Source organism: Callospermophilus lateralis, chromosome 6, assembly GCF_048772815.1.
Source record: "Callospermophilus lateralis isolate mCalLat2 chromosome 6, mCalLat2.hap1, whole genome shotgun sequence".
Lineage (NCBI taxonomy): Eukaryota > Metazoa > Chordata > Mammalia > Rodentia > Sciuridae > Callospermophilus > Callospermophilus lateralis.
The window spans coordinates 9,316,105-9,341,095 of NC_135310.1; the positions used below are offsets into that span (position 1 = coordinate 9,316,105).

The following is a 24,991-nucleotide window of genomic DNA, read 5'->3' on the forward strand; positions in this document are numbered from 1 at the left end:
AAGCAGCTGGTGTTCAATTTACTTTGATGAGGACAGAATGCTGTTTCTTAGGTAGATAAATGCCCAAGAATGAGCTCCAGTTGAGCTCACGCCATGATTTTATGCAAGTCCATGTCCCTATTTACTTCCCCAAAACGTAAACATCTACTACAAGTGAATCTGCACATGGTCTCCAGATCCTAAAGTTTGGAGGTGGAAATGAACAGTAAACCGTGCAAGTTGTTATTCACCTGTGTTCTCATAAACTTGCCCACTTCACAACCTTGAGCCCAGGCTGAGATCTGACCAAGGGACCTCTGCCTTCTGCGCTCAGCTTTCCCACGGTAAACAGGAGTCCTTTCCACTATTTATCTACTGCCACGTTTTCACATTTATTTTCCTTGTTGATAATTTCACTATTTAAAATGGTCCCCAAGAATAGGGCTAAAGTCCTGCCTGGCATTCCTCAGCACAAAAGGCTGCGGTGTCTGTCCTTCACAGAGAAAATACATTTAAGGGAAAGTACATTCAGGCATGAATTATAGTACTGTTGTTGGCCATGAGTTCCCAGTTCAATGTATGTTGAGCAAATCATCATTAAACAGAAACATGTAATTTAAAGCAGCCTATGTACTAATCAGTAGAGGAGAATGTGATCAGAGGCTCTCAGGAACAAAATCCTGTAAGTTCCCAGAGGAACAATGCTCTGTATTGGCTAATTCAGAGCAAAATCATAGGTCATAACTACCATGAATGATGCGAATTGGCCATACTTCACAGTTTGCAACTGAACTTATGATAAAGGGTCTTCACTCCTCCTAGGAAACATCTTCCATCTCAGAGCTTCCACTCTTACCGTTAAAAGATGGCTTGTGTTACCAGACTCAGTTTACCCTGTGTGCAGCTCCCTGTATCAAACTCCCTGCTGGACATTTCCACCTGAGTGTCCTCTTATATTGCCAAAATCCAAATGATAATATCCCATGAATTGTCATCTCCCAACTCCTGCCCCAAGACCAGGACCCTACCTATTTCTGTTATTGGGCCCTTCCTCCAAAGCTCGTAGGCACAAAACACTTGGCCCTATCTCACTTTATCCAGCCAACCCATTGCTATCAGTCTCAATGTTTATTTGCAGAATCTTGTACTTCTCCTTTCTTTCCATTCTTATTACTACCTCCCTGGTCAGGCTCCTCTCAATTTACACCTAGACGAGTATATCTACTTCTCACCTAATACCCTTTTCTAGCTTTCCGGACCATTCTGTACCTAGTAAAAACTGACCTTCCTAGAACACCCTCTACAACAGCCACACCCTTGGTTTCATCTGCTCTCTTGGTCCAGCCCCAGCTTTGCACATCCAATGTCTTATTGGCCATTCCTGCCTCGAATCCAACATGTTCACGATAGCTCCCTTATCTGCTCTCCCTGTCCTTCCCAGGTGACCAGGTAGAGACTTCTGGCTGACCATCAAACCCACTTCTATTGCCACTAATAAATGAGAGAAAATGATTTTTAAAGATCTATAAAATGTTTAAGTGTAGTGTATAAAGCTTAACTTTGAAGTCCTATTTACTTAGGGTCACTATGTCCCCAAAACTAGTAATGTAGATAATTACTGCATCAACATTATATTTTTTACTCTTCAGGGCAGTACTATGAAGTTCCGTCATAATCTCCATTGTATGGGGAGGAAACTGACTCAGGCACTATCCATTTTAATGCTCCAATATGCAGTTGCAAATGAATTGAATAAATCTAACCATAGTAGACATTAGAGAGCCTCAAGGACTAAAAATATTTCAAGAATTCTTAATGGTGAAAGATTTTTGCAGAGATACATGGTGCTGTTCCAAGATGAAAAATATTCTTATGTAATTATAATAATAATGACAAAATTCTTTATTTCAGATATTGCGGTATTCCTACAATAGTCTAGAAATACTCAGATTTAAAACAAAAGTCATCTGTCTTTTATAGATGTTTCAAGAAGAATTTCCAGAGCATGAGGCTGGGAGTGTGACTGCCAGCTGCCTGGGCTGGCAGGCAAGTCCCCATTATCCAGCCCCTCTGTGCCTCATCATCCTCTCCTGTCAATAGTCCTGCCTTAGAGAACTGTTGCGAATGTTAAAATAGATTGCTGTTAAATTTAATCATGAAATTGCCATCATTCAACAATCACAGATGGTTCAATCTACTACACACGGCATCTCATCCACATAGCTCCAGATTTAACGTTAGCTGTCACATGAACACAAGGTCTGAAAACATACCCCAAGCACACCATTGCTCCCCACCCTGCTCCCTTGGCAAACATGACTAACCTCAGAACTCTCTCAACATGATGAAGCCAGAACTAGACAGGCAGTCAGTATAGATAGGTAAATCCAGTCAGGTCGGATCAAGGAGGCCAATTTTGAGTGAGTCTGGGAAGTTGGAGACTGTTCCCTGAGGGATTGAAATTCCTTCAGAGCCCTTGCTCCACCCTTATCAAGAACCTGCCCCTGCTCCAACCTGTTGGTAAGGTCACCTGGCCCAGGAATTGCCCCTCCCTACAGGGAGCTATAAGATCCTTGATTAATGTGTCCTGGGCTGCTCCATCCTGCCTTCCGCCTTGGGTCCACCTGTTTCCCACCTTTTGGCCATCCCACCACAGAGCATTCCTGGGCCTAGTCACCTAAGCAGGAAGAGGGTAGGAGAACTAAGGAAGCCTAGGACATATAAAAAGGGTAGAACACCTCGCTTCTGGGGATACCAGGATACCAGCTATAGCCCACTTCCCCCTCCCAGGAGAAGTCTATGTTGCCCCCTTTTAAATAAACCCTGCTTTATATGCTTGCCTCTGCGTGCTTCTCTAATGTTCAAACTTCAACATGTGAGGAAACAGAATTCGTCACCCATAACCTGCAGTATCAGTAAGATAAACCTAAGAGTCTCTTGCAGAATTTTTTTTGTACTCCCAACCAAGCTCTGGTTCTGGATCTACTCTTACTGGAATTTTAACTACTTGAATCCAATATAGAAATCTCAAAAGATATTTTAATTACAGTATTCTCATGTTCTCCTAAAATAATTTTCTCAAGTGTTTTCAGAAGAAATATAGGCCTTTATTTCTAAGGATCCAAAGAGAAAGAATATTTTTAAAAATATGACTGATAAAAGTTGCTATTTGAGACATTTAAATGATGCTTTGAAATTGTAACCATTTTACATGAGTGGGAAACGAAGGCAAGAGGTTCTGATCCTTACCCAAAGCCAGAGAAGCTATCTCAGGACTCAGGCTGCATAGTGAGTTTGATGTAGCACTTGGTCAGCTGGTGGGGAAACCAACATGAGCAGATTCAGATGTCACAAATAGGGGTAAGAAAAGACTAAAGTACATTTTAGTTTCCTGCTGTGGATTGAGGGTTTGCTTTCTCCAAAACTCAGGTTGAAACCTGATTGCCATTGTACCAGTATTAGAGGTGGGACCTTTAAGGTACGGTTAAGCCACCAGGGCTCTGCCCTAAATGGATTAATGTCTTTATTTGAAGGATAGGGCTCTTTCTAAAATGACCAATTTGGCCCTTTGCAGGTTCATTCTCTCTCTCTCTCTCTCTCTCTCTCTCTCTATATATATATATATATATATATATATATATATATATATATATATATATATATATATATATATCTGTTTCTATCTCTACTCTATCTCTCCAGGACTGTAAGTCAATAACTATATGATCGGGTATTCTATTATAGCAACCCCAAAATGGACTTAGACTGTTTGGCAAATAATTCAAATGTTTGGGTCCAGAGCACAGAAGCTTCATCACCAGTCAGCTTTCATTTGTTTAAATTTACAGTTGACACCCATCAAAACCTCACTAGGGATGCACAAAGCTGAGAGGTCAGGTGATCACAGCGCACACAGTCCCTGCTGTTCCTGCAAAAGCTCTGATTTAAGGGACTGTCTCCAGGGCTGCAGGAGCGGGGACATTCATCCCAAATACACACAGTGAACATTAATTTCAGCAAAACTAAAACAACTGGTCTTTCAGTCTGCGTACTATGCTGGGAATTCCTGAGGACAAGAGCATTGTCTTCATTTTCGCAGTCACACCTGTAACAGTTTCCCTACAACTTGCAGGCATTTGATACAAATTTTTGTATAAACAAAATTTCAAGACTTTGAGGAGCAGGTGAATGTGTACTGAGTGATGCCAAAGCTTCCCGTGCCTTTGTCACCGAGCAGAACAACAGAAGAAAAAAATACATGAACAGCAACCAACCTAAAAATCATGAATGGCAAGTAAATCTACAAATATAAGAATATTGGGTTTTAAAAAAGTCAAGCTTTCTCACATATGATAACAAAAATCTATTACAGATTGAAATACAAAAGATTGCACTGAAAACTATCAAATCATAAACTACCTAAAAATAATGCTTTCTTTCCTCTTTCTTTCTTTCTTTCTTTCTTTCTTTCTTTCTTTCTTTCTTTCTTTTATGAGTGCATTATTGTTGTACATAACATTTGGTTTCATTTTAGCAAACTCATACATGCATGGAATATAATTTACTCTATTTAGTTCTCAGTCCCCCTCCTTTTCCTCCCCTCCCCCTCCACCTGTTCTCCTTCCTCCAGTCTTCTGGTCTTCCATTTATTTATTTGTATATTTATTTATTTTTAATCAGTGCTTCATAGATACACATAAAGGTGGAATTCATTGTGGTGTTCTTATGCATTCTATAGTGAAGTTTTGTCAAATTCATTCCCCCTCCCTCCCATTTCCTATCTTCCTCCCTCCCCCTCACTCTCCTTCTTCTACTCCATTCATCTTCTCTTGATCCTTACGACATCTGACCCCCAGCCCTAATTTTTTCCCTTATATTGCTCTATTCACATGAAAGAAATACTCCACGGTAGCTTTTCTGAGTCTGGCTTATTTCACTCAGCGTGATGCTACCATAGCTCTGTAGTTTAATTTGAGATCAAGTATTGTGATCCCTCTTGCCTCGCTCTTCTTGCTAAGGATTGTTTTGGCTATTGGGTCTCTTATTCTTCCAAATGAACTTCAGGACTATTTTTTCTAGTTCTGTGAAGAAAATCAGTGGTATTTTAATGGGGATATTGAATCTGTATAGCATTTTTGATAGTATAACCATCTTGACCATTTAATTCTGCCTATCCAAGAACACTCAAGGTCTTTTCATCTTTTGAGTTATTTGATTTCTTTCTTCAGTGTTCTGTAATTTTAATTGTAGAGATCTTTCACCTCCTTGGTTAGATTAAATGCCAGATATTTTAATTGGATATTTTTGAGGTTAATGTGAATGGGATAGTTTTTCTGGTTTCTTTTTTGGCAAAATTACTGTTAGAGCATAGGAAAGTTATTGGTTTATGAATGTTTATCTTGTATTTTTCTGCTTTGGTGAATTTATAAGTTTTAGGAGTCTTCTGATGGAGATTTTTTTGTGGGGGGGCATCTTTTTGATATGTCACCAGCAAACAGAGATAGTTTGACTTTTTTTTTTCCTATTGGTATCCCTTTAATCTTCTTCTCTTGCCTGCTTGCTCTAGACAGAGTTTCAAGTACTATATTGGATAGGAGTGGTGAGATGGGCGTCCTTGTCTTATTCCTGATTTTAGAAGAAATGCTTTCAGTTTTTTTTTTATTCAGTTATGTGTTGGCTTTGGGTTGTCATATATAGCCTGTATAATATTGAGGTAAGTTTCTTCTATCCCTAGTTTCTCCAGTGTTTTTAACATGAATGGGTGCTGGATTTTATCAAAGGTGTTTTCTGCATTTATTGAGATGCTCATAGGATTCTTGACCTTAACTCTATTTATGTGGTGAAGCACATTTATTGATTCACATATGTTGAACCAATTTTGCATACCTGGAATAAAATTCATTTGATCATAGTTTATTACCTTCTTGATATGTTTTTTTTTTAAGAGAGAGAAAAGAGAGAGAGAATTTTTTAATATTTATTTTTCAGTTTTCGGTGGACACAACATCTTTATTTTATTTTTATATGGTGCTGAGGATCGAACCCAGCCCCCCGCACATGCCAGGCAAGTGCGCTACCGCTTGAGCCACATCCCCAGCCCCTTGATATGTTTTTGAATGTGGTTTTGCTTATACGTTATTCAGGATTTTTGCACCTATATTTATCAGGGATATTGTTCTGTGGTTTTCTTTCCTTGATATGTCTATATCTGGTTTTGATACTAGGATTATATTGGCTTCATAGAATTCCCTTCCTTACAATTTCATGGAATAATTTGAGAAAGACCAGTGATAGTTCTTCTTTAAAGGTCTGGCAGAATTCAGCTGAGAATTCATCTGGTCCTGGGCTTTTCTTTGTTGGCAGGCTTTTAATTGCTGTTTCAATTTCATCCGTTGATATTGGTCTGTTTAACTTTTCTATATCTTCCTGCTTCAAATTGGCCCAGTCATACATGTCTGGAAATTTGCCAATGTCTTCTAGACTTTCCCTTTATTGGCGTATAAGTTTTCAAAGTGGTTTCTAATAATCGTTCAGATTTTAGAAGTGTCTGTGGTGATATCTTTTCATCTTTAATTTTGTTTATTTGGTCTTCTCTCTCTTTTGGTTAGTTTGTCTGAGGGTTTATCAATCATATCTATCTTCTAAAAGAATCAATTCTGTTGATTTGATCCTTACTTTGCTCTTTTATTCTCAACTTCATTAAATTAGGGTCTGATCTTAATTATTTCTTGTCTTTTACTAATTTTGGCATTTGTTTGTGCTTCCTTTTCCAAAGCCTTAAGGTGAAGCATTAGATTATTTATTTGGGATGATCACTCTGTTTTTAATGTAGGCACTCAATGCTATAGACGTTCCTCTTAGAACTGCTTCATGCTATCCCAGAGATCTTGCATGTTGTACTTCTGTTCTCATTTGTTTCTAAGAGTTCTTGACTTCTCCTTTCTTTTATGATCCGTTACTCATTTAAAAGAATATTCTTTGATCTCCATGTGTTTATGTGATCTCCATGTGTTTATGTGGTTTCTATTATTTTTCTTGCTTTTAATTCTAGCTTCTTTCCATTATAATCTGATAGGATATACAAGATTTTATCAATTTTTTAATATTGTCCAACACTTCCACTGTGACCTAGAATATGGTCTATTTTGGAAAAGGTTTCATGAGCTTCTGAGAAGATAGCAAATTCAGCTGTTTTGGGGGTGAAATATATTATAGATATCTGTTAGGTTCATTTGATTTATAGTGTTATTTAGGTCACAAATATCTTGATTTTATGCTTGGGTGACCTATCTATTGGTGGTAGGGTGTGTTAAACTCTTGTTATATTGGAGTCCAACTGGGATTTAATGTCAGGAAGTATATTTTATGTAATTAGGTGCACTAACATTTGGGGCATACATATTTATTATCATTTTATCTTCTTGTTAGATTCTTCTATTCCCTTTACCAGTATGTAGTGGCCTTGTTTCTCTCTTCTGATTAGTTTTTGCTTGAAACCTATTTGTCAGATATGAGAACAGCTGTTTCTGCTTGGCTTGGACTCCATTCACATGGGATATTTTCTCCACCCTTTTACTTTCAGCCTATGGGTGTCTTTGCCTATGAAATGAGTCTCTTATAAACAGCAGAGAGTTGGATATTGTTTCCTAATCTGTTCTGCCAGCCTATGTCTTTTAATTGGGGAGTTGAGACCATTTATATTCAATATTATTATGAATAAATGCTTGTGATTTCCTGCCATTTTGGTTTGTTTGCTATATTTAATTCAATCTTGATTTTTTTTAAACTGCTCTTCTAGTGAACTTCCACTGCTGTGGAGTTTGGGGGGTTGTTTTGGGGTTACCCTGTGTGATGTTTTAGTATTCTTTGTATTGCTAGCTTTCTGGTCTTGAATTTTTTTAGTTTATCCTTGTCATGGAAAGTTTTTATTTTTCATTTCTGAAGGATAGTTTTGCTGGATATAGAAATCTTGGCTGACAAAGATTTCCTTTTATTAAAATTTATTTATTTATTCTAGTTTGTTATACATGACAACAGAATGTATTACAATTCATAGTACACATATAGAGCACAATTTTTCATATCTCTGATTGTACCACAAAGTAGAGTCACACATTTGTGTCTCATATATGTACTTGGGGTAATGATGTTCATCTCATTCCACTGTTTTTCCTACCCCCATTCCCCTCCCTTCCCCTCCCTCCCCTTTTCTCTATCTAAAGTTCCTCTATTTTTCTCATGCTCTGCGCCCCGCCATCCCCATTATGTATCAGCATCCACATATCAGAGAAAACATTCGGCTTTTGGCTTTTGGGGATTGGCTTACTTCACTTAGCATAATATTCTCCAACTCCATCCATTTACCTGCAAATGCTGTGATTTTATTCTCTTTTAATGCTGAGTAATATTCCATTGTGTATATAGACCACATTTTCTTTATCCATTCATCTACTGATGGGCATCTAGGTTGGTTCCACAATTTAGCTATTGTGAATTGTGCTGCTATAAATGTTGTTGTCTGCATCACTGTAGTATGCTGTTTTTAAGTCCTTTGGGTATAAACCAAGGAATGGGACAGCTGGGTCAAATGGTGGTTCCATTTATTGTCAAAATGACCACACTACCAAAAGCACTATAAAGATTTAATGCAATTCCAATCAAAATCCCAATGACATTCTTCATATAAATAGAAAAAGCAGTCAAGAAATTCATTTGGAAAAAGACCAATGGTACAGAATAGAGGACACAGAAACAAACCCACATAAATACAGTTATCTAATACTAGACAAAGGTGCCAAAAACATACATTGGAGAAAAGATAGCCTCTTCAACAAATGGTGCTGGGAAAACTGGAAATCCATGTGTGGCAAAATAAAATTAAACCTCTATCTCTCACCATGCACAAAACTTAATTCAAAGTGGATCAAGGACCTAGGAATTAGACCAGAGACCCTACGCCTAATAGAAGAAAAAGTAGGCCCCAATCTCCGTCATGTGGGATTAGGCCCCAACTTCCTTAGCAAGACTCCTATAGACCAAGAAATAGAATTAAGCATCAATAAATGGGATGGATTCAAACTAAAAAGCTTCTTCTCAGCAAAAGAAACAATCAGTGAGGTGAATAGAGAGCCTACAGTATGGGAGCAAATTTTTACCAGATGCACATCAGATAGAGCACTAATCTCTAGGATATATAATGACAAAAGTTTTCTTTTAGAGCTTGAAATATCTAATTCCAGGCCCTACTTGATTTTAGGGTCTGTGTTGAGAAGTCAGAGTGAGCTTTATTGTCTTGCTTCTAAACGTGACTGATGTTTTTCTTACATAGCTTTTAATAACTTTTCCTTATTTTCTGTTAGGCATTTTGATTATGATGTGTCTTTGAGAGGTTCTTTTCTAATCTTGTCTATCTGGAGTTCTGTATGCATCCTGTGTGTGGACATCTTTTTTCTAATGTGAGGAAAGTTTCCTGCTGTCATCACACTGAGAGGTTCTAAATGCCTTTATCCTGTATCTCAGTGTCCTCTTCTGTCCCAGTGGCTCTCAGGTTTGTTGTCTTGTTGTCCCAGAGTTCTTATATGTTCTGATCATGACTTTTTTTTCCCGTTTATTGCATACTGAATATTCAAGTTCATATACTCTGTCTTCAAGTTCTCAAGTTCTATTTTCTATGCAATCTAATCTGTTGGTGACCCTTCCAAGTGAATTTTTAATTGGATTCATAGTGTCTTTCATTTCCAGTAGTAGTTTTTTTTTTTCAATATTTCTATTTCCTCATTGAAATGATCTTTCATCTCCTGTATAACTGCTGTTTAACTCATTCCTTAGACCTTCTTTTAGTTCACTGAACAGTTCAAAAATCAGATTTTTACAATCTTTCTCTGGAATGTCATCTACTTCCATATCTGGGATTCCTTTCTTGGGAGGTTGTGAATTTTGGAGGGAGATTTGTTTGCCGGTTTCAAGTTTTCAGAAGCCCTGGACTTGTGCATCACTTGAGATGGACTCCTCTCCCACCTTTTTATATGTGTATCCTCTTGTGTGTAGTTTTCCTTTTTGTTCCAGGGACTTCTCTCTGGTTTTGAGTATGTGTAAATGTCCAGGTCCCCTCTGGTTGTTCCTTCTTGGGCTTTGGTTGGTGGTTAGGGGTCTTTGTCTCCCCCCATTGTATATGTTAAAGTATTGTTGAGGCTCAAGGGTGGCAGGTCATATGAGGAGTGAAGTTCCCTGTTACTTGGCTGAGTTGAGAGTATTGCTTGGCAGCAGGATCTCTACTCTGTGAATGTAAAATGTCCCAATCACTTTCCAGCCCCTTTTCTAGAAAAAAAGCAGCCAGAAATAGCACTAATGCTTGTGACCAATTTAGTCTTAAAATAAATGGCTTCTGTCTACTTTGACATCTATTACCACCTGTATAGGAATTGTGGAGTCAGCATCCAGCATCAGTATCAGCAACAAGCAACCATAATGTAGATCAGACATTAAACAGCAGGTGTCTACCACCTCATCCACAGAATTGATGATCACAGCAACAGGAATAGGATAGGAATTACATAAATTATATAATTCTGTCAGTAGAATTGAAGTTTCTTAAGTGAGGAGAAAATAGGGTAGGATGGCAGAGGAAGTTTGGACTAATTAAAGAGTGAACAGAGGAGAAGTGGGAGATAAATAGCAAATGGTAGTTGTAAACAAGGAGTAAGCCCATGTGGTGACACATGCCTGTGATACCAGCAACTCTGGAGGCTGAGACAGGAGGACTACAGGTTCAAAGCCAGCCTCAGCAACTTAGCATGGCCCTACGCAACTTAGCAAGACCCAGTCTCAAAATAAAAAATTAAAAAAAAAAAAAAATACAAAACAAGGGATTCGATTCCTGGAACAAAAAAAAAAAAAAAAAGAGGAATTAAAAAATGAGTGACATTAATAAAATAGTGAAAGTGAAGAGGATAAATCAGAAAAACTTGGCTACTGATAGGGAAAGAGAGTAAATTAGGGGCAATGAAAACAAAAAACAAAGTGTGAACAAACAAGCAAATATAAGATTAAAACAATTTAAACCCACCTATAATTTTACCTCACCATAGTCAAACCAAGGCTAAATAAAAATGGGTGAAGAAGAAAGCAATTAAAATGAAAGCTAAATTTCATGAATATGCGTGTGTGTGTTTTAACCTATCCATGCAGTGAGAACACACACAAAATCAGGCTGAACAGAAAAAAAGTAAAAAAATAATTTTTTAAAAAAATTTAATTTTTAAAAAGAGAAAAAAAGAAAATGTTGAGGAGTGAATAAGAAAAAGAAAAAAAAATCTTAATGCGATATCCAGAGCTTGTTTCCCCCGCACCGTTAAACTGTTGGCAAGGATGGGTTTTCATTCTTTGTGCTGATCCCACATCCCTGTCTCTTCTGGAGATGCTGGTCTCTTCTGGATGTCAGCGCCTCAGGCCTTCTGTTAATTCCACTTTTAGGGTGAGGAGTCTAAACCTCCACAGGCCTCAGGTTCACAGCTATGACCGCGAATTCGCCAGGATCCGCCTTGGGGTGCGGATGCTCCCGTGTGGCCATTTTAGGTAGTAGCTAGCCATGTGCAGTGATATGCATGGCAAGGTCATAAGAATTCTTTCGATTACTTTAGGATCTTCTTTACTTTCAAAATGGATGAGAAAGCAAAGGAGCTAGTGGAAAAAATATATCAAAAAAAAAAAAAAAAAGGAAGAATGAGACTAACTCTTGACAGGGTGCACTGAGATTGGTGTGAAGCTAGGAGTTATGGCTATGGGTGTCTCCCTTTAGGAAGGAAGATTCCTTTAGCAGCACAGGTGCACTAAGGGAACTGCTGACCAGCTATTAACCCCAGTGCCCCATTAGCATGGGATTGACTTGTAGGTGAAGCCCCCCTAAATAGGATGGTCATCATGACAGTTCCAGAGAGGACCAACCAAGGACAGAAACTCCACAGCCTGACGAGAAGGAGGAGCTGAACACCTGACTGGCAAGGAGTGCAGAAAGTGGTCCCCAGCAGTCCTGGTAAACGTCCCATGGTAATAAACTTGGACACAGCATTGTCTCCTGTGTTGTTCTCTTCTCAGAGAGGGAGAGAGAGAGAGAGGGAGAGAGAGAGAGAGAGAGAGAGAGAGAGAGAGAGAGAGAGAGCTCTGTCTAAACCTCACTTTGCTTTTACTTTATTTTCACTTATAATGAAGTTCTCTTGCAAGGCTTTTGGTGTCTGACTTTAAATTTTCTTTCATCAGAATAAAAGAACCAAGGTTTCGAGTTTCAGCTCCCCGTCTCCTGTGACAGCCATTATTGGCATCTCCCCAAACCCTCTTATGGTCACCTGTAACAAAAGGCGGTCTCTCCTTGGTGTCCAGAGCCGGGGTGCCCTGGGCACGACTCTCTCTCACGTGCTTCTGTCACACTGGTCCAGGCACACGCCGGGGTCCGTGACAGGTGACTGCGGGGTCAGCTGGAAACCTCCTTCCTGAGCTCCCGCCTCTGCTCACGCCGGTACCAGACTATTTGCCTTTGGCTGGCTGATCTTGGTTGCTGTTCACTCAACCACTTCCACCACCGTCTCTGGTTAAGCTCAGCCCCCTCTCTATTCCCCAGAGTCCCCCAGGCCACCATTTCCCGCCATCTGTCCCCTCTCTGCCTGCGCCCCTCCCCTCAGCGGCCATCCTATTATTTCTTATTCTCTGTTTGAAGCTTCTGACTCTCCGTGTCTCTAGGGTTCCTTCACTGTCCAGGATTGAGCTTGAGTGAGTCCCCTTGGTCACCCACCTCGTTCAGCAGTGGTCTCTCTTCTTTGAGGAACCTGGGCAGGTGTCCTTCCTCTCAGCCGCCATCTTCCCTCTATTAAGAATAATCCTACTGAGATGTAAAACAGAAAACTATTCATCTTTATTAAGAAACTTAGAAGAAAGCACCACTCGATGTAGAGACACTTCATGCATCAAACATAAACTGCCACGGACTATTGGACACGAGGAAACACGCTGCCGATTAAATTATGAAATGCCATCTATTGTAAACAAATCCTAATTTCACAGATGTCACAATAGGGAAAAGAGGGTCCTTAGTATCCATAAAATACCTTATGTTCCAAGGTATGAAGATTGAATACGATATTGATTCCTCCCAAATCAATGTATGGGTCTAACGTACTTCTGAAAAAATATATAAATCCCTGTAACCTACCTAAATATTTTAAATAAATTTCTACATACTCATTAGAACATAGTACAAGACACATAATTGCCGCAGTCTCTGGCTGGGCACAAATCACGAGCCTCCACACAGCTTGTAGATTCAAACAGCAATTCTTTATTCCCGATCTCACACCAGCCTTCTACAAACACGCTCTGGGGGAATCCACGTTCTCTTCCCAAATCCACACTCCACTGGGCTACTGTCTCCCAAATATACTGTCTGACCCTAAGAACTCAAGAGGAACTCAGGCAGCAGGATACGCCCTATTCTAAACGGGGAACACCCTAATCTCCTATTATGCTAAACCGGGAACACCCTAAACACGGATCCGCCCTGGTCCTTGAGCAAGGTCACCTTTCAGGAGTCCTTCCACTAGACAGCCTGGGAGTACGCTGGCAAGGAAATTGTCATACCTACTTGGCTGATGGCTCCCAGCACATAATATTTATACCTATTTCCATTTATACTAGTCTATTTTAGGGAATGATTAAATGTGAGCAAAAAGATGCCACTCCCATCATTAAAAAAAGTATAAAATTAAAAACTATGGAAAAATCCACTAATAAGGTGATGATAATATAAAATTTTATATAATTTCACAATTAAATATTTAAAAGGCATATAGATAGAAGGGTATAAATTATACATAAGAATATAAAATCTATATGCAGAAGCACCTATTTCAAAATATACATAGAAAGAAATGGAAACTTATGCGATTAAATATTGTCACTAGTTATACTCCACAACAACAAAACCTGTTTGCCCAAAGACATCAACAGACGTGCATGGAACAAAGTAAAAGTTAATTTTGAAAGAACCTAAAGTGACCTAGGAGACCCACAAGCTCACATATTGACACCTAAATGCTGGCACCTCATTGGCATGAGCGGGCAACAAGGCCTGCAATCGCCTCCCTTCCCTAGACCCCGCCACCCTCCCTAATCCCCAGGCCAGCTGTGCATGTCCAGCTCTGGGACTGAGGGCCCAGCTTCTGTAGGACATGCACACATGTAGCCAGGCCAGTGACCACAGACTTGGGTTCCAGGCTCCTGCTATGGCATCTCAGCTTGTTCTTGGTTTCAAGAGTGCCCACCCCTCTGCCCCTTTGCCTGCCTTGAAGGTTTCAACCTCTAGCATCAGACACAAAAGTGATCACCCTACAGAGACTGGCTAACCAGCTCCCAGAACTGTGTGAGGTCAAATCTCTGTGACCAAGTCCTTAAGACGTGGGTGGGTGGGTGTGTGTGTGTGTGTGTGTGTGTGTGTGTGTGTTCTATAGATAGATTACAGGTAGGTGATAGATGATAGATAGAGATTTAACAGTCTCCCTTGGTGATTCTGCTTCTCTGAACCCTGACTGCTACAGGGGATTTGTCAACATTATTGTATTCAATATTATTATCAACATTATCAATCAATTCTTAGAAAACACAGGCTCTGTGTAGGTCAAGTCTTGAAAGTGGTTTTTTTATTTCCTTCATAATTAGCAGGGAAAATATCGCCCTCCCCATATTACAAATAGGAAAGAGACGGAACTTCCTTAAGGAGCAAAGTCATCTTTCATTTCAAAAGGTACCATGAAAGAAGGACCAGAAGGGATAACTAGTCAGGAAACAGGCCCCCGACCTTATTAATCCGTAGAAGAGGTCACAGGGCTGCTTCAGTGTCTGGGCCAGAGTAGGGTCTCAGTAACATGATCCATTTGTGTTCACAAAAATTAAATCCCTTGAATGTTTTACTTCCAAACAGCGGATCTCCCTCTGCTTTGTTCAACAAAACTCTCCTGATTGGTTCTAACCAGACTTGAATTGGGGATTAGGTAGCCTCAGGCTGAGCTTAAAACCAAGCAAGTCAAAGCACAGCATGAAATGAGGGTGTGATTTTTGCACAGGGTTTTTCTTATTTATTGGTTTAGTGACTCCTTTATTTCCCTGAAGGTCTGAGATACTAGGGATCTTATACAAGAACACACATGTACCACAGGACCCCGCAGAATCCATAAAAGATGGATAATCCAGATACCACAGGGCTGCTTTCTAGACCACTGATTTGGTGCATGCCCCTGGGTTTATGGTGGGTGTGGGTCTCAGCCCTCAAGAGTGTGGTGCAAGGAATACACTGTCTTCATTTTCTGCACCTCAGTTAGATTTCTATTTCAACGGCCCATCTACCAGGATGAGGAGAAGCAGCATCTCCGTCAACTTGGGGTCTCGGCTCCCCTTTCCTGGAGTGGCTTCTCAGGGTTAGGACACCTGGAGAGTCCTCACCTCCTCTGTCCACAAGTCCCCTCATGTTCCTGGACTCAGCTCCCCTCATATCCGGCAGCTCTCACTGTGACTTCTGTGCCACACCAAAGACACAGGGACCCTTCAGCTATTCCCACACCCCAAAGGTGTGCCAGGCTCAGAGAGGCTGAGCAGACCCAGCCAACAGCCCAGCCCTACCCAACTCTGCTGCATGGATGGTGTGTGGAAGGGGGACAAAGGACAAAAGGACCCAGAAGTGAAAACAAGAGCTAATACGTCTGATAATAATCGTGAATTATTAATTTTCATTTTTTGTGTGTTTCACATCATCCAGGGAAGATTATGACTGCCTCCAGGACAGCCACTCTGTCGCTCTCACTTTGTCCTTACCGCCTAGCAGGGAGCCCACCAGAACACTTACTATTGGTAATGATCTTGTGGAGATTACCTATGTTTAGGCAAGCCTCATGGTTCATACCTTAAGTCAGACTTTCGTAGAAGCAGAACCTACAATGAGACTCACGTGTGGGTGACTTATTGGTATGAAGGCCAAGCTCCCAGGGCAGACCACAGAGCAAGAGACAGGCAGGGAGGCCAAGGAAAGGGAGGAGGCCATGCGGAGGCTCAAACTCAAGCAGAAGCCCACGGAGGGCAGCCCCAGCCTGAGCCCGCAGAGGAGCCCCGCAGTAGATTCCTCCTCCAGGGTGTCCCCACCGAGGTTAGGGAGCTGGGATCCTTGCTCGTCCCACAGTCTGGAGACAGTTCTTTCAAAAGGGTGGGGAACCCATACAAATTGCAGAAGGAGGAACTAAGCAGAGCCTAGGCATTGGCCAGTAAGTCCAGCACCCTCTAAATGACAGGGCAGGTGACATGGGAACCTCTGAAGGCAGGCAGGGAAGGGCCTGCGTGCTGGTGATTCAAGGGTTGTGCATGCACCACCAACAGAGCCCAGAGGACAAAGTGACTCCACAAAGACCAAACAAGCCATGCGCCTCTCTGCTTCACTGGGATTCTTTAAGTGCAGTTCAGCCATAGTGTGACTCACGGGCAACGGCTTCAGGCCAAGGACTCATGCAATAGACCTGCAAAAATATCACACAATCCAAACCCTGCAGTTCTTTGTATCAATTCAAGTGGCATCACTGGATTGTTAGAGATTAATGTGGCCTGAATGGGTTCATAATGATTAAAGTGGCCTTACTGGGTGGTATCAATTCAACTGTGCTACAGGATTTGGTACAGGTCCAAATGGCCTTAGTAGGTGGGTGTTGAGTGAGCTGTCTTCACAGGTCTGGGATCACATAACTTCTCACAATGGCCTGATGTTTGGAGAGGAATGAGCCCAGTCTGTGTGATGGGCTGACTCCTAGCCCTCACAGTCCTAATCAGATGTGAGCAGTGTCCTTACAGCAGAGGAAATCGAGCCACAGACTACCAGGGTACCACTGTGAGGACACAGGCAGGGAGACCATCTGCAAGCTCAGAGAGAGGCCTCAGCGGGCACCAGCCGTGACCACCCTGGCTGTCAGACTCTGGCCTCCAGAAATGTGAGTGCATGCTCAAGTCCCTGGGCTCTATGGTGGGTTTGGTGGCTGGTGCAAACTTGGGCAGTCTGGTAAATGCTTGTAGATAAAAGTACATCACTTAGCTTCCTATTGCTCCTGGTGTGGTTTCTGACAGGCCTAAATGAGATCTGCTAGAATCCCATCTCTGGGACAGGACTGAGGGGCAGGTGTGTCTGAGAGGCCAGCCTTGTAAGATGACATGCTGATTCAGGGAGACCTATCCTCGAGTCTCCAGGTCACTGTACCAGCCCTGGCCGGCCTGCTCCTCCTCCTCCCAACACCACACACTCTTCATACCACCCTTAGACCCTGAGCTGCCACTGCAGACCCTTTTTACTATGCACAAGGCCCTCCGACAGCCTTGACCACTCCTTCCCTCCTCCTACTGCCTAGACACATACTAGTCTCTCCTGCAGACTGCCTCCTTCTCCCCCTGCTCCTCCCCATTTCCTGATATTTCCAAGCAGAGGGGAGTCCCCGCCAGTATAGGGCAGTTGGATAATCTCAACCCTGTTACAGGCTCTTGCTAAGAAGTTGAGGCTGGCCTTGAACTTGCCATTCATCAGCTTCAGCCTCTTGAGATGCTGGCATTACCACTGTGTGCCATCTTGGACTTGGGGCTATGTTTTCTAGTGCAGTGCAAATTCAAGGAAGCTCAGTGGAACCAGCAGCAGGAATTCAGACTTAAAATGCCACTCCTGGCCAAGACAACTACCTGCAAATACATACTACAAAAGAAATCACCAAGTGCATGAGAAAAACTGTTCACCCCACATGTTTTGTCTTAGAAAACCATAATGTACCCCTACCTAGGAAAAATTGAGAAATCATTTTATTACAAATTATCTCTTATCCAAGGGCTTCTGGTTCAAGTCATTCCTGGGACTTCAGTGTTTGTTATGCATTGGCTCTGAGGTGACTTCAACTTTTATGTCAATATAAAGAAGGGACATAAATCCATTGTTCATGTATGCCTGGAGAAATAAAACCAAATATTCTTATTACAATTATATTAAACATCTAGAGAGTGACAGCATGGATCATTGTGGAGAAATTTAGCCCAGTCTTTCTTCACTTGGAGTGCATAAATACTTTGGAAATTTCTCTTGCAAGGTGTGGTGGCAGGATCTGTGGGCACTGTAATCCCTGTGGCTCAGGAGACTGAAACAGGGGCATTGTAGGTTCAAAGCCAGAGACCCTGTCTCAAAATAAAAATTAAAAAAGAGCTGGAGACGTGGCTCAGTGTTCATGTACTTTTGGGATCAATCCCTGGTACTAAAAACAAAAAGAAAAAAGAAACAAAGCATTCTAGTGGTTTGAGAAGCCAGTTTACATTCTAGGTCACGCATTTGCAGTGTCCGAAAACAAGCCGGGACTCTCAGACTCCAAGGGGACGTTGAAGTCAGTTCTCTCTGGTGCTTTCTGGGTAAGGTGTCTAGGAGTTCTACATGACGCCCTGTGCCACTGGCCTGTCATCCTGGACTGTTGAGAAGAGCCAAAGTGACTTTCTGATGGTCTCTCTTGGGACAGAACATTTCGTCTTCTGCGACCATGCTGTAGCCAGGTCTATGAATAGTTCCGGGCCATCCATCCTGAGCTTGGCCTTGATGAAGACCAACCTGATTATGTCACTTCAATTCCTTAGTCTTCAAAGAATTGTTGTCAAAAGTATCAACCCCTCATCCACTTTGTGATACCACAACAGAACGCTCTGTTCCCTGAGACACTCTAGAGGAGTCTCCCCCCGCCCATGGGGTTGAGAGGTTCTCCTAAGATTTCTTCTTAGAAGTCTTAAAATACAAATGACAGGTACACTGATGGATCCAAAGTGATAAAGGGAAAAACGCGGAAGCCAAGAATCCTAGAAGAGGCAAAATGTCCTTCCCAAAGGAAGAAGAAATGGAGGCATTCCCCATGAGTGGGTTCCCCCAGGCTGCTGTAGCAAAATACCTTAGACTGGGTAATTTATTAATGGGACTCAACTTCTCCCAGGTCTGTAAACTGGCAAGTTGAAGGTCAAAGCACTTTTTGGCTGAATCTACACATGATGAGAGGGGCAGAGGATTCAACCAAATCCCTCAAGCAACCTTCGTTGACTTTTTTCAGTGGGGACAGCCTGGTGATTTCACCAGGGCTTCACACTCATCAGGCAAGTGCCATATCACTGAGGGACAGGCCCAGCCCCCCAGGGAGCAATGGTTTTTGGAATCAAGGAGTAAAAAACCTGGAGGTTAATACTTACGGTCACTCTTTCTCCTGGTTTGTCAATTAGAATATCTGCAGTGCTGCCCCATTGCCCGGGGGGAACATGGCCAAGTGAGTCCTGTGGTCTTCACGATCACGCGTATGCATGTCAACTCTGGAAAAATGGCTGCAGCTCCCCTGTGACATTAGTGAAGAACCCTACACATAATCAGGTGACGGTGTTGATCTGGAAGGGGCCTGGAAAGCTGGGGATGCCAGGGAGCTTCTGTGCCAGCACAACCAGCTGTAGATAGGGTGAGACGTGACGAAGGGGCCTTGACATGACTGGCAAGGGCTGGTCAGCTGGCAGCGCTCAGTGAGCCTCACCAATGCCCCTTATCATGCAATGGGAGAGGGTGGCCCGATGGGGGAAATGCCTCCTGGAGGTCAAGCAGCACTTCACTGAGGGTAGAGGCAGGAAGAGGGAGCTTTCTGAGAAGGTTCTAGCACACGGCTCACCAGTTCTGCAGAAAATCGGGCCACCTTGGCCACAGGGATCAGGTTAAGGCTGGACTGTGAACAGGCAGCTCATTCTGGTCATGGGAAAGGAGCTGCCCTGGGGGTGAGTCCAGGATCTGTGGGGACTGTGCACTTTTATATCAGGTGTAGGGGAAAAGCCCTCCCCTGCCTGGCACACTGGGGTGGAGCTGGTTTGTAGTTTTCTTTATCAAATTTCCTATCCCTGAGTGTCTTCCTGGGTAAAAGTGGAAGTGGAATGGAGCCATCTCAAGGGAAGAGGGGCTCTTGTCTGCCATTTTCCTGCATGGGCACCCGTGATCGTGCCAGACACTGTGCAGGTCTGCTTGTCTTGAACACCCTCATTCCATAGGGTTTGTGGGCAATATGGGCCAGAAGGTTCCCTGCCCTTTTCACCAGCACCCAGATGAAGAAGTTTGCTCCCACCCACGCCGCCCACAGAACCTCCTGCTTCCTGCTCCCCTCAAGTCCTTCCCTTACAACCTGTTCCCCTCTCTCTTACAGGAAGCACAGCCATCAAACCAGCCCAGAGACTCGCACCGCTACTCCTGTCTGCTACTTCCCTGGGGGCCTCGCTGGCAACGTTGCCTGGGAGAGCCCCACTCCACACCCATGGGGATGGTGGCTTGCTTAGATGCCCACCTCTTTGTAGCGGGCATTCCTGGCCATGATCCTGCCACCAACCCTGAGGACGACTTTGGCCTGTGGCTCCTGCTGTCCTCATAAGTATTCAACCTCCTCCCAGCCACCAGTCCTCCAAGTAGCTCAAGGGTCCCTGCGGACAGCACAGTGGGGTTGCACCTGGGCCCTGTCACCCCTCCTTGGCATTCTGGTCCTGTCCCATCTCTGTGCCAGGTGGGCCCCGGGTGACTGTCTCACCATTTCCCATGGCCTCGCCTCCCACAGGACAGGAGTCACCGTGCTCAGGCCGTTGCCTGTTTCTGGTCCACTCTCTGAACACCGCAGGCCCCTCTCCTCCTCCTCCTCTTCCTCTATGTGCACCTGCTGCTCACCCCTGGGACCACAGGCCAGGCGGGCAGCGTCACCCTGCACTGATCCTTCTTTGGCTTCATGGACCTGAACGGAAGCTCAGAGAGCATACTGCAGACCCAGAGCATGGTGGGAATCCCTCACAGCCTGGGTCCCTCTCACGTCCCCCACGCGAGCACCTGGCTTCAGACGGAGCCTTGGACTTGCTGGGATTTGGCGACCACACCAGCAGCTACCACCTGCCCAGTGTCTGAACAAGAGGGCCGAGGCACTGGGCTCTGGGGACTCACGGTTGTCCTGAATCAGCCAGTCAGCGTCCCCTACGTCCCACAGCCCAGGGAGCGGGAAGAACACTGCCATCTGGGAGGAGCGTGGACGCCACAGCAGGAGGGCCACGATGCAGGAGAGGTGGGTGGCTGCACCTGGGCAGACGGAGGAGCCGGACAGGCAGTGCCCTGGGCACTCAGCCCCCAGCAGAGGAGCCACATTTCCTCCTCTGCCACCTGCTTAGCCGTCTCCACCGTGTGAGCGACAGCAGGTCCACTGTGTAAGCTGGGTCGTTGTGTGGCCTGATCCAGGTGGACACTCTGGGCTCCACACCAGCCTGGGTGAACCTGCTCCCCTGGACAGGAGCCACTTCAGTCTGGGGGATTGTCAGCCTTCTTGTCTGGACCTCAGGAGACTCCTGAGCTGAGGGAACCCAGACATAGTGGCTTCTCATGAGGGTGTGCCTAGGGACACAGGTCAAATTTTCCTATAGGACTCCTTGGTGGCACCTGTGCAGTCAATCCTCCCACCCACTCTGAGCTGCACCCTCTTCCACTGCAGAACCTGGGATGTGGCTACCTACTGTGCATGTAGCCGGCTCTCCCATCCGAGAGTGCAATGGCCATAGAGAAGAATATCATCATGTTGACCAAAAACTAGATGCCCAGGACCCAGAGGGGGAAGGACCCCAGGGAAGCCCAAGGTGCTGTTAGCAGGGCCTGTGATTCTCAGGGGCTCAACTCCAAATGTGAGAGCTTAAGATGTGACCTCTGCTTGAGTTCAAAACCGTTGCCACTGTGGGGAACAGGGCCCCACCTCAGTGGTGCAGCACTTTCCCGAGTGCGGTCACCAGGATGTCCCTCTGCAAGTAATAAAACAATGGTGTCTGAGGGTTTCGGCTAATCCTCTGCCCCTTCCTCAGGGGTGGACTCAGAAAAACAGTGCTTTGATCCAAAACTTGCCTGTCAACAAAACTAGAAGTCCAGTCCGACTAATAAACTCCCCACTCTAGAGTGTGTTGCCACGGCAGCAGGACGACGCCAGGACCAAGCACAGACAAGGAAATGCCTCTGTTTCTTCCTCCATTAGGAAGGACACCTCTGCCTTTGTAGGATTCCTGGCTTCCACGTTTTGTCTTTTATCACTTTGAATCTATCAAGTCTCTTGCATTCCAGGGCTTCTAAGAGGAGGTCTTACGAGGACCATCTGAGGAAATGATGAGGACGCCTTCCTCCCTCCCAACCCCATGGGTGTGAAGACTGAGCGCCAGAGTGTCTCAGGGGACAGGGCATTCAGTTGTGGTACCACGAGGTGGATGAGGGGCTACCACACTTTTGACAGCAACTCTTTCAAGAGAAAGGAATTGAATACCTTGAGCGTAGATAGGACAAGGTCTTCCAAAGTCAGTAGAAATATGGAGACTTGAAAGGACAAGTCCATTGAGCTAGTGTACTAATGTTGATTTCTAAACAAGCAAACATCAGTCTCCACACCCCACCGAAGCAAAAAACATCTGGAATCCTTCCCTATTCTTATTCTGAAAATGGAAAAAGTTCTGGAGGCCCCAGAGGGAGAGGACCACTGGGGCTATGTCCAGCCATGACTGGGCCATTTCTAGCTCTGACGTCATAAGGAGCCATTGTGAGGAATCTCAAACAGCCGGTATATAAGGGGGCGGCTGAGGCTGGGTTTTGTCCACAAGTACAGGAAGCTCTTGGTGGTGACCTGTCGGACTCCCAGATAGTTAGTGCGTTTGGTGGTTGGCGGTCGGTGGTTGTGGTCTGTGGATATTGGTTTTTTGATTTGGGTTTTTTGTTTTGTCTGGTTTTGGTTTTTGATTTTGTTTTGTTGTTTTGGTTTGTTATTTTTCTTTTTCAGCTAGCATCCTTAGTGGGTGTTCCTGCTCAGGGTGTCATGGTTAGCCAGAGTAGTCAGTCTAGAGTAGCGTTGTGGGGGCCGGGCTCCTGCCAGGAGCCAGGCTTCCTGGACCAGTATGAGGTCCTGAGGGCCATTGGGCATGGCGAGTTTGGTGAGGTCCACCTGGCCCGCCATCGCCTCACGGGGGCAGAGGTGGCAGTGAAAGTCCTGAAGACGGTGACGCAGAACATCTCGGACCTCTCCAAACCTCTAATGTTGAAGAGCCTGGAGCACCCCAATGTGATCCAGCTCTTTCAGGTGATCAGGACCAGGGAAAACCTGTACATGGTGATGGAGTATGCAGGTGGGGGACAGCTACTTGAGCACATCCCACCTGGTGGCATGCAGCAGGAGGAGGCCTGCAGACTCTTCAGGCAGATCGTGTGTGCCCTGGGCCACTGCCATGACAAGGGCATCGTGCACCGAGACCTGAAGCCAGGGAACATCGTGCTGGATGCCAGAGGACACGTGAAACTCATCGACTTCGGCCTCAGCGCCAGGTTCACGGCCGGGCAGAAGATGAATGACTTATGGGGTACTCTGGCTTACATCGCCCCAGAAGTTGTCCTGAAGCAAGAGTATGAGGGCCCCCCAGCGGACATTTGGAGCCTGGGCGTCATTCTCTATTTTATGTTGACGGGGAGCCACCCATTCAGGGGGGACACCCCTCAGGAGATGCTGTTGAGGATCCTTCTGGCAAGGTTCCAGGTGCCCAGCTCTGTTCCCGTCAAAGCACGAAGGCTCATCCGCCAGATCCTGGTCTTGAACCCCAAGAAGCGACCCACACTGAAGCAGATCTTGCAGCACCCATGGCTGCGGCAGGGTGAGCCGTGTGCACCCCATCCTTCTAGCCAGGCCCACCCCACACGCCCAGACCCCGCCATCCTGACCATGCTGTTCGACCTGGGTTTTGATCCCTACCAAACCTGGGTGTCTCTGGCCAAGAGGAAGTTTGATGTGGTGATGGCGACGTACCTCATCCTGAAGCACCAGCAAGGCCAGGGGGTAGGGAGCGCCTTCCAGGGGCAGCCTGTGCCTCAGTGGCTTAGGCCTCGCCAGCGCCCCGAGAATCTCTCCAGTGTGCCTGTCCTCCCGCAGAGGAGCGCCAGCCAGCCTGCCCTGTGCACCTTCCCCTTGCCCTCTGAGAACCCGCTGCCTGAGATCGCCCAACAGCCAGGGCACAGGGGCATCAGGGGTGGCAGCCTGCCTGCCATTCCTCTGCGCTGCCCGCCTGCAGGGGCCCCCACTCTCCGCAGCTGCTCCCGGTCTGACTCTGGCTTCCCCAGCCCCAAGCCCTCCAGGGTCCTCGCCTGGTGGTCCAGGGCACACAGCAGCTCCTCCTCCCAGGACACAGCCCGGAGGCAAGGCCCTGGCCACACCAATGGCTGGGAACGGGTGAGGAGCAGGATCGCTGCCTGTGTCCGAGCCCTGTGCTGCTGTTGTGTGCCACGTGTCAGCAATAATGTGGCTCCAATGTGACAGAGAAGAGACATGCCACATCCATAGAAGGCCTGCCTCCAAGGAAGTGGAGAGCCAGACAGACAGACAGCACCAGCGGACAGCCGTCTCTCCTCTGCCCCCACCTGCAGAAGACCTCAGAGGCCGTTCTGCCTGGGACACTTCACCCTGCCCCTCTCTCCTCTCCCCCATTCTTCTCAGCTGTTTCTTAATAAATTGGGTTCAGACAAATTGGATCATCACTGTTTTGTTCCTAAGTTTAAAATGTATGATGATGTAAAGAAACGTGAGCCTCAGGCTGAGCGCAGGGGCCCACCATCCATCCTCTCCCAGGCCTGGACCTCTGTGCCTCCCTCTGTGTGTTAATAGGAACTCACTGGTCTTGAGACTGGGTACCCGACTCACTCAGCTGATCCAGGATGGAGCATTCTCCTGCTTTGAGCTCCTGTGGACAGACTCGCTCCCCCGACCCAGGGTGGAGAGTGTCTCTCCGCTTGAGCCAATGTAGACATCACTTTTAGTTGGTGACCTTGGCCAGGAGGAATCCTTCCCTGAGGTTTTTGGGCAGCAGGGGGTGGCACCTGTTGGAGTTGTCACCCCGAAGAAGGCCCTGGCCACCTCAGACCTTTTTC

At 45.0% G+C, this 24,991-nt stretch overlaps 1 protein-coding gene across 1 annotated transcript; it reads left to right on the plus strand.

The window, feature by feature from the left end:
- The first annotated feature begins 22,898 nt into the window (after positions 1-22,898).
- Positions 22,899-24,380, plus strand: LOC143401735 (sperm motility kinase 2B-like). Its single transcript, XM_076859361.2, has one exon. The coding sequence runs from the start codon at positions 22,899-22,901 to the stop codon at positions 24,378-24,380; it is 1,482 nt and encodes a 493-aa protein (XP_076715476.2).
- Positions 24,381-24,991: the final 611 nt, after the last annotated feature.

Coding starts and splice junctions, on each gene's coding strand:
- LOC143401735 (XM_076859361.2), top strand. CDS start 22,899: ATGGTTAGCCAGAGTAGTCAGTCTAGAGTAGCGTTGTGGGGGCCGGGC.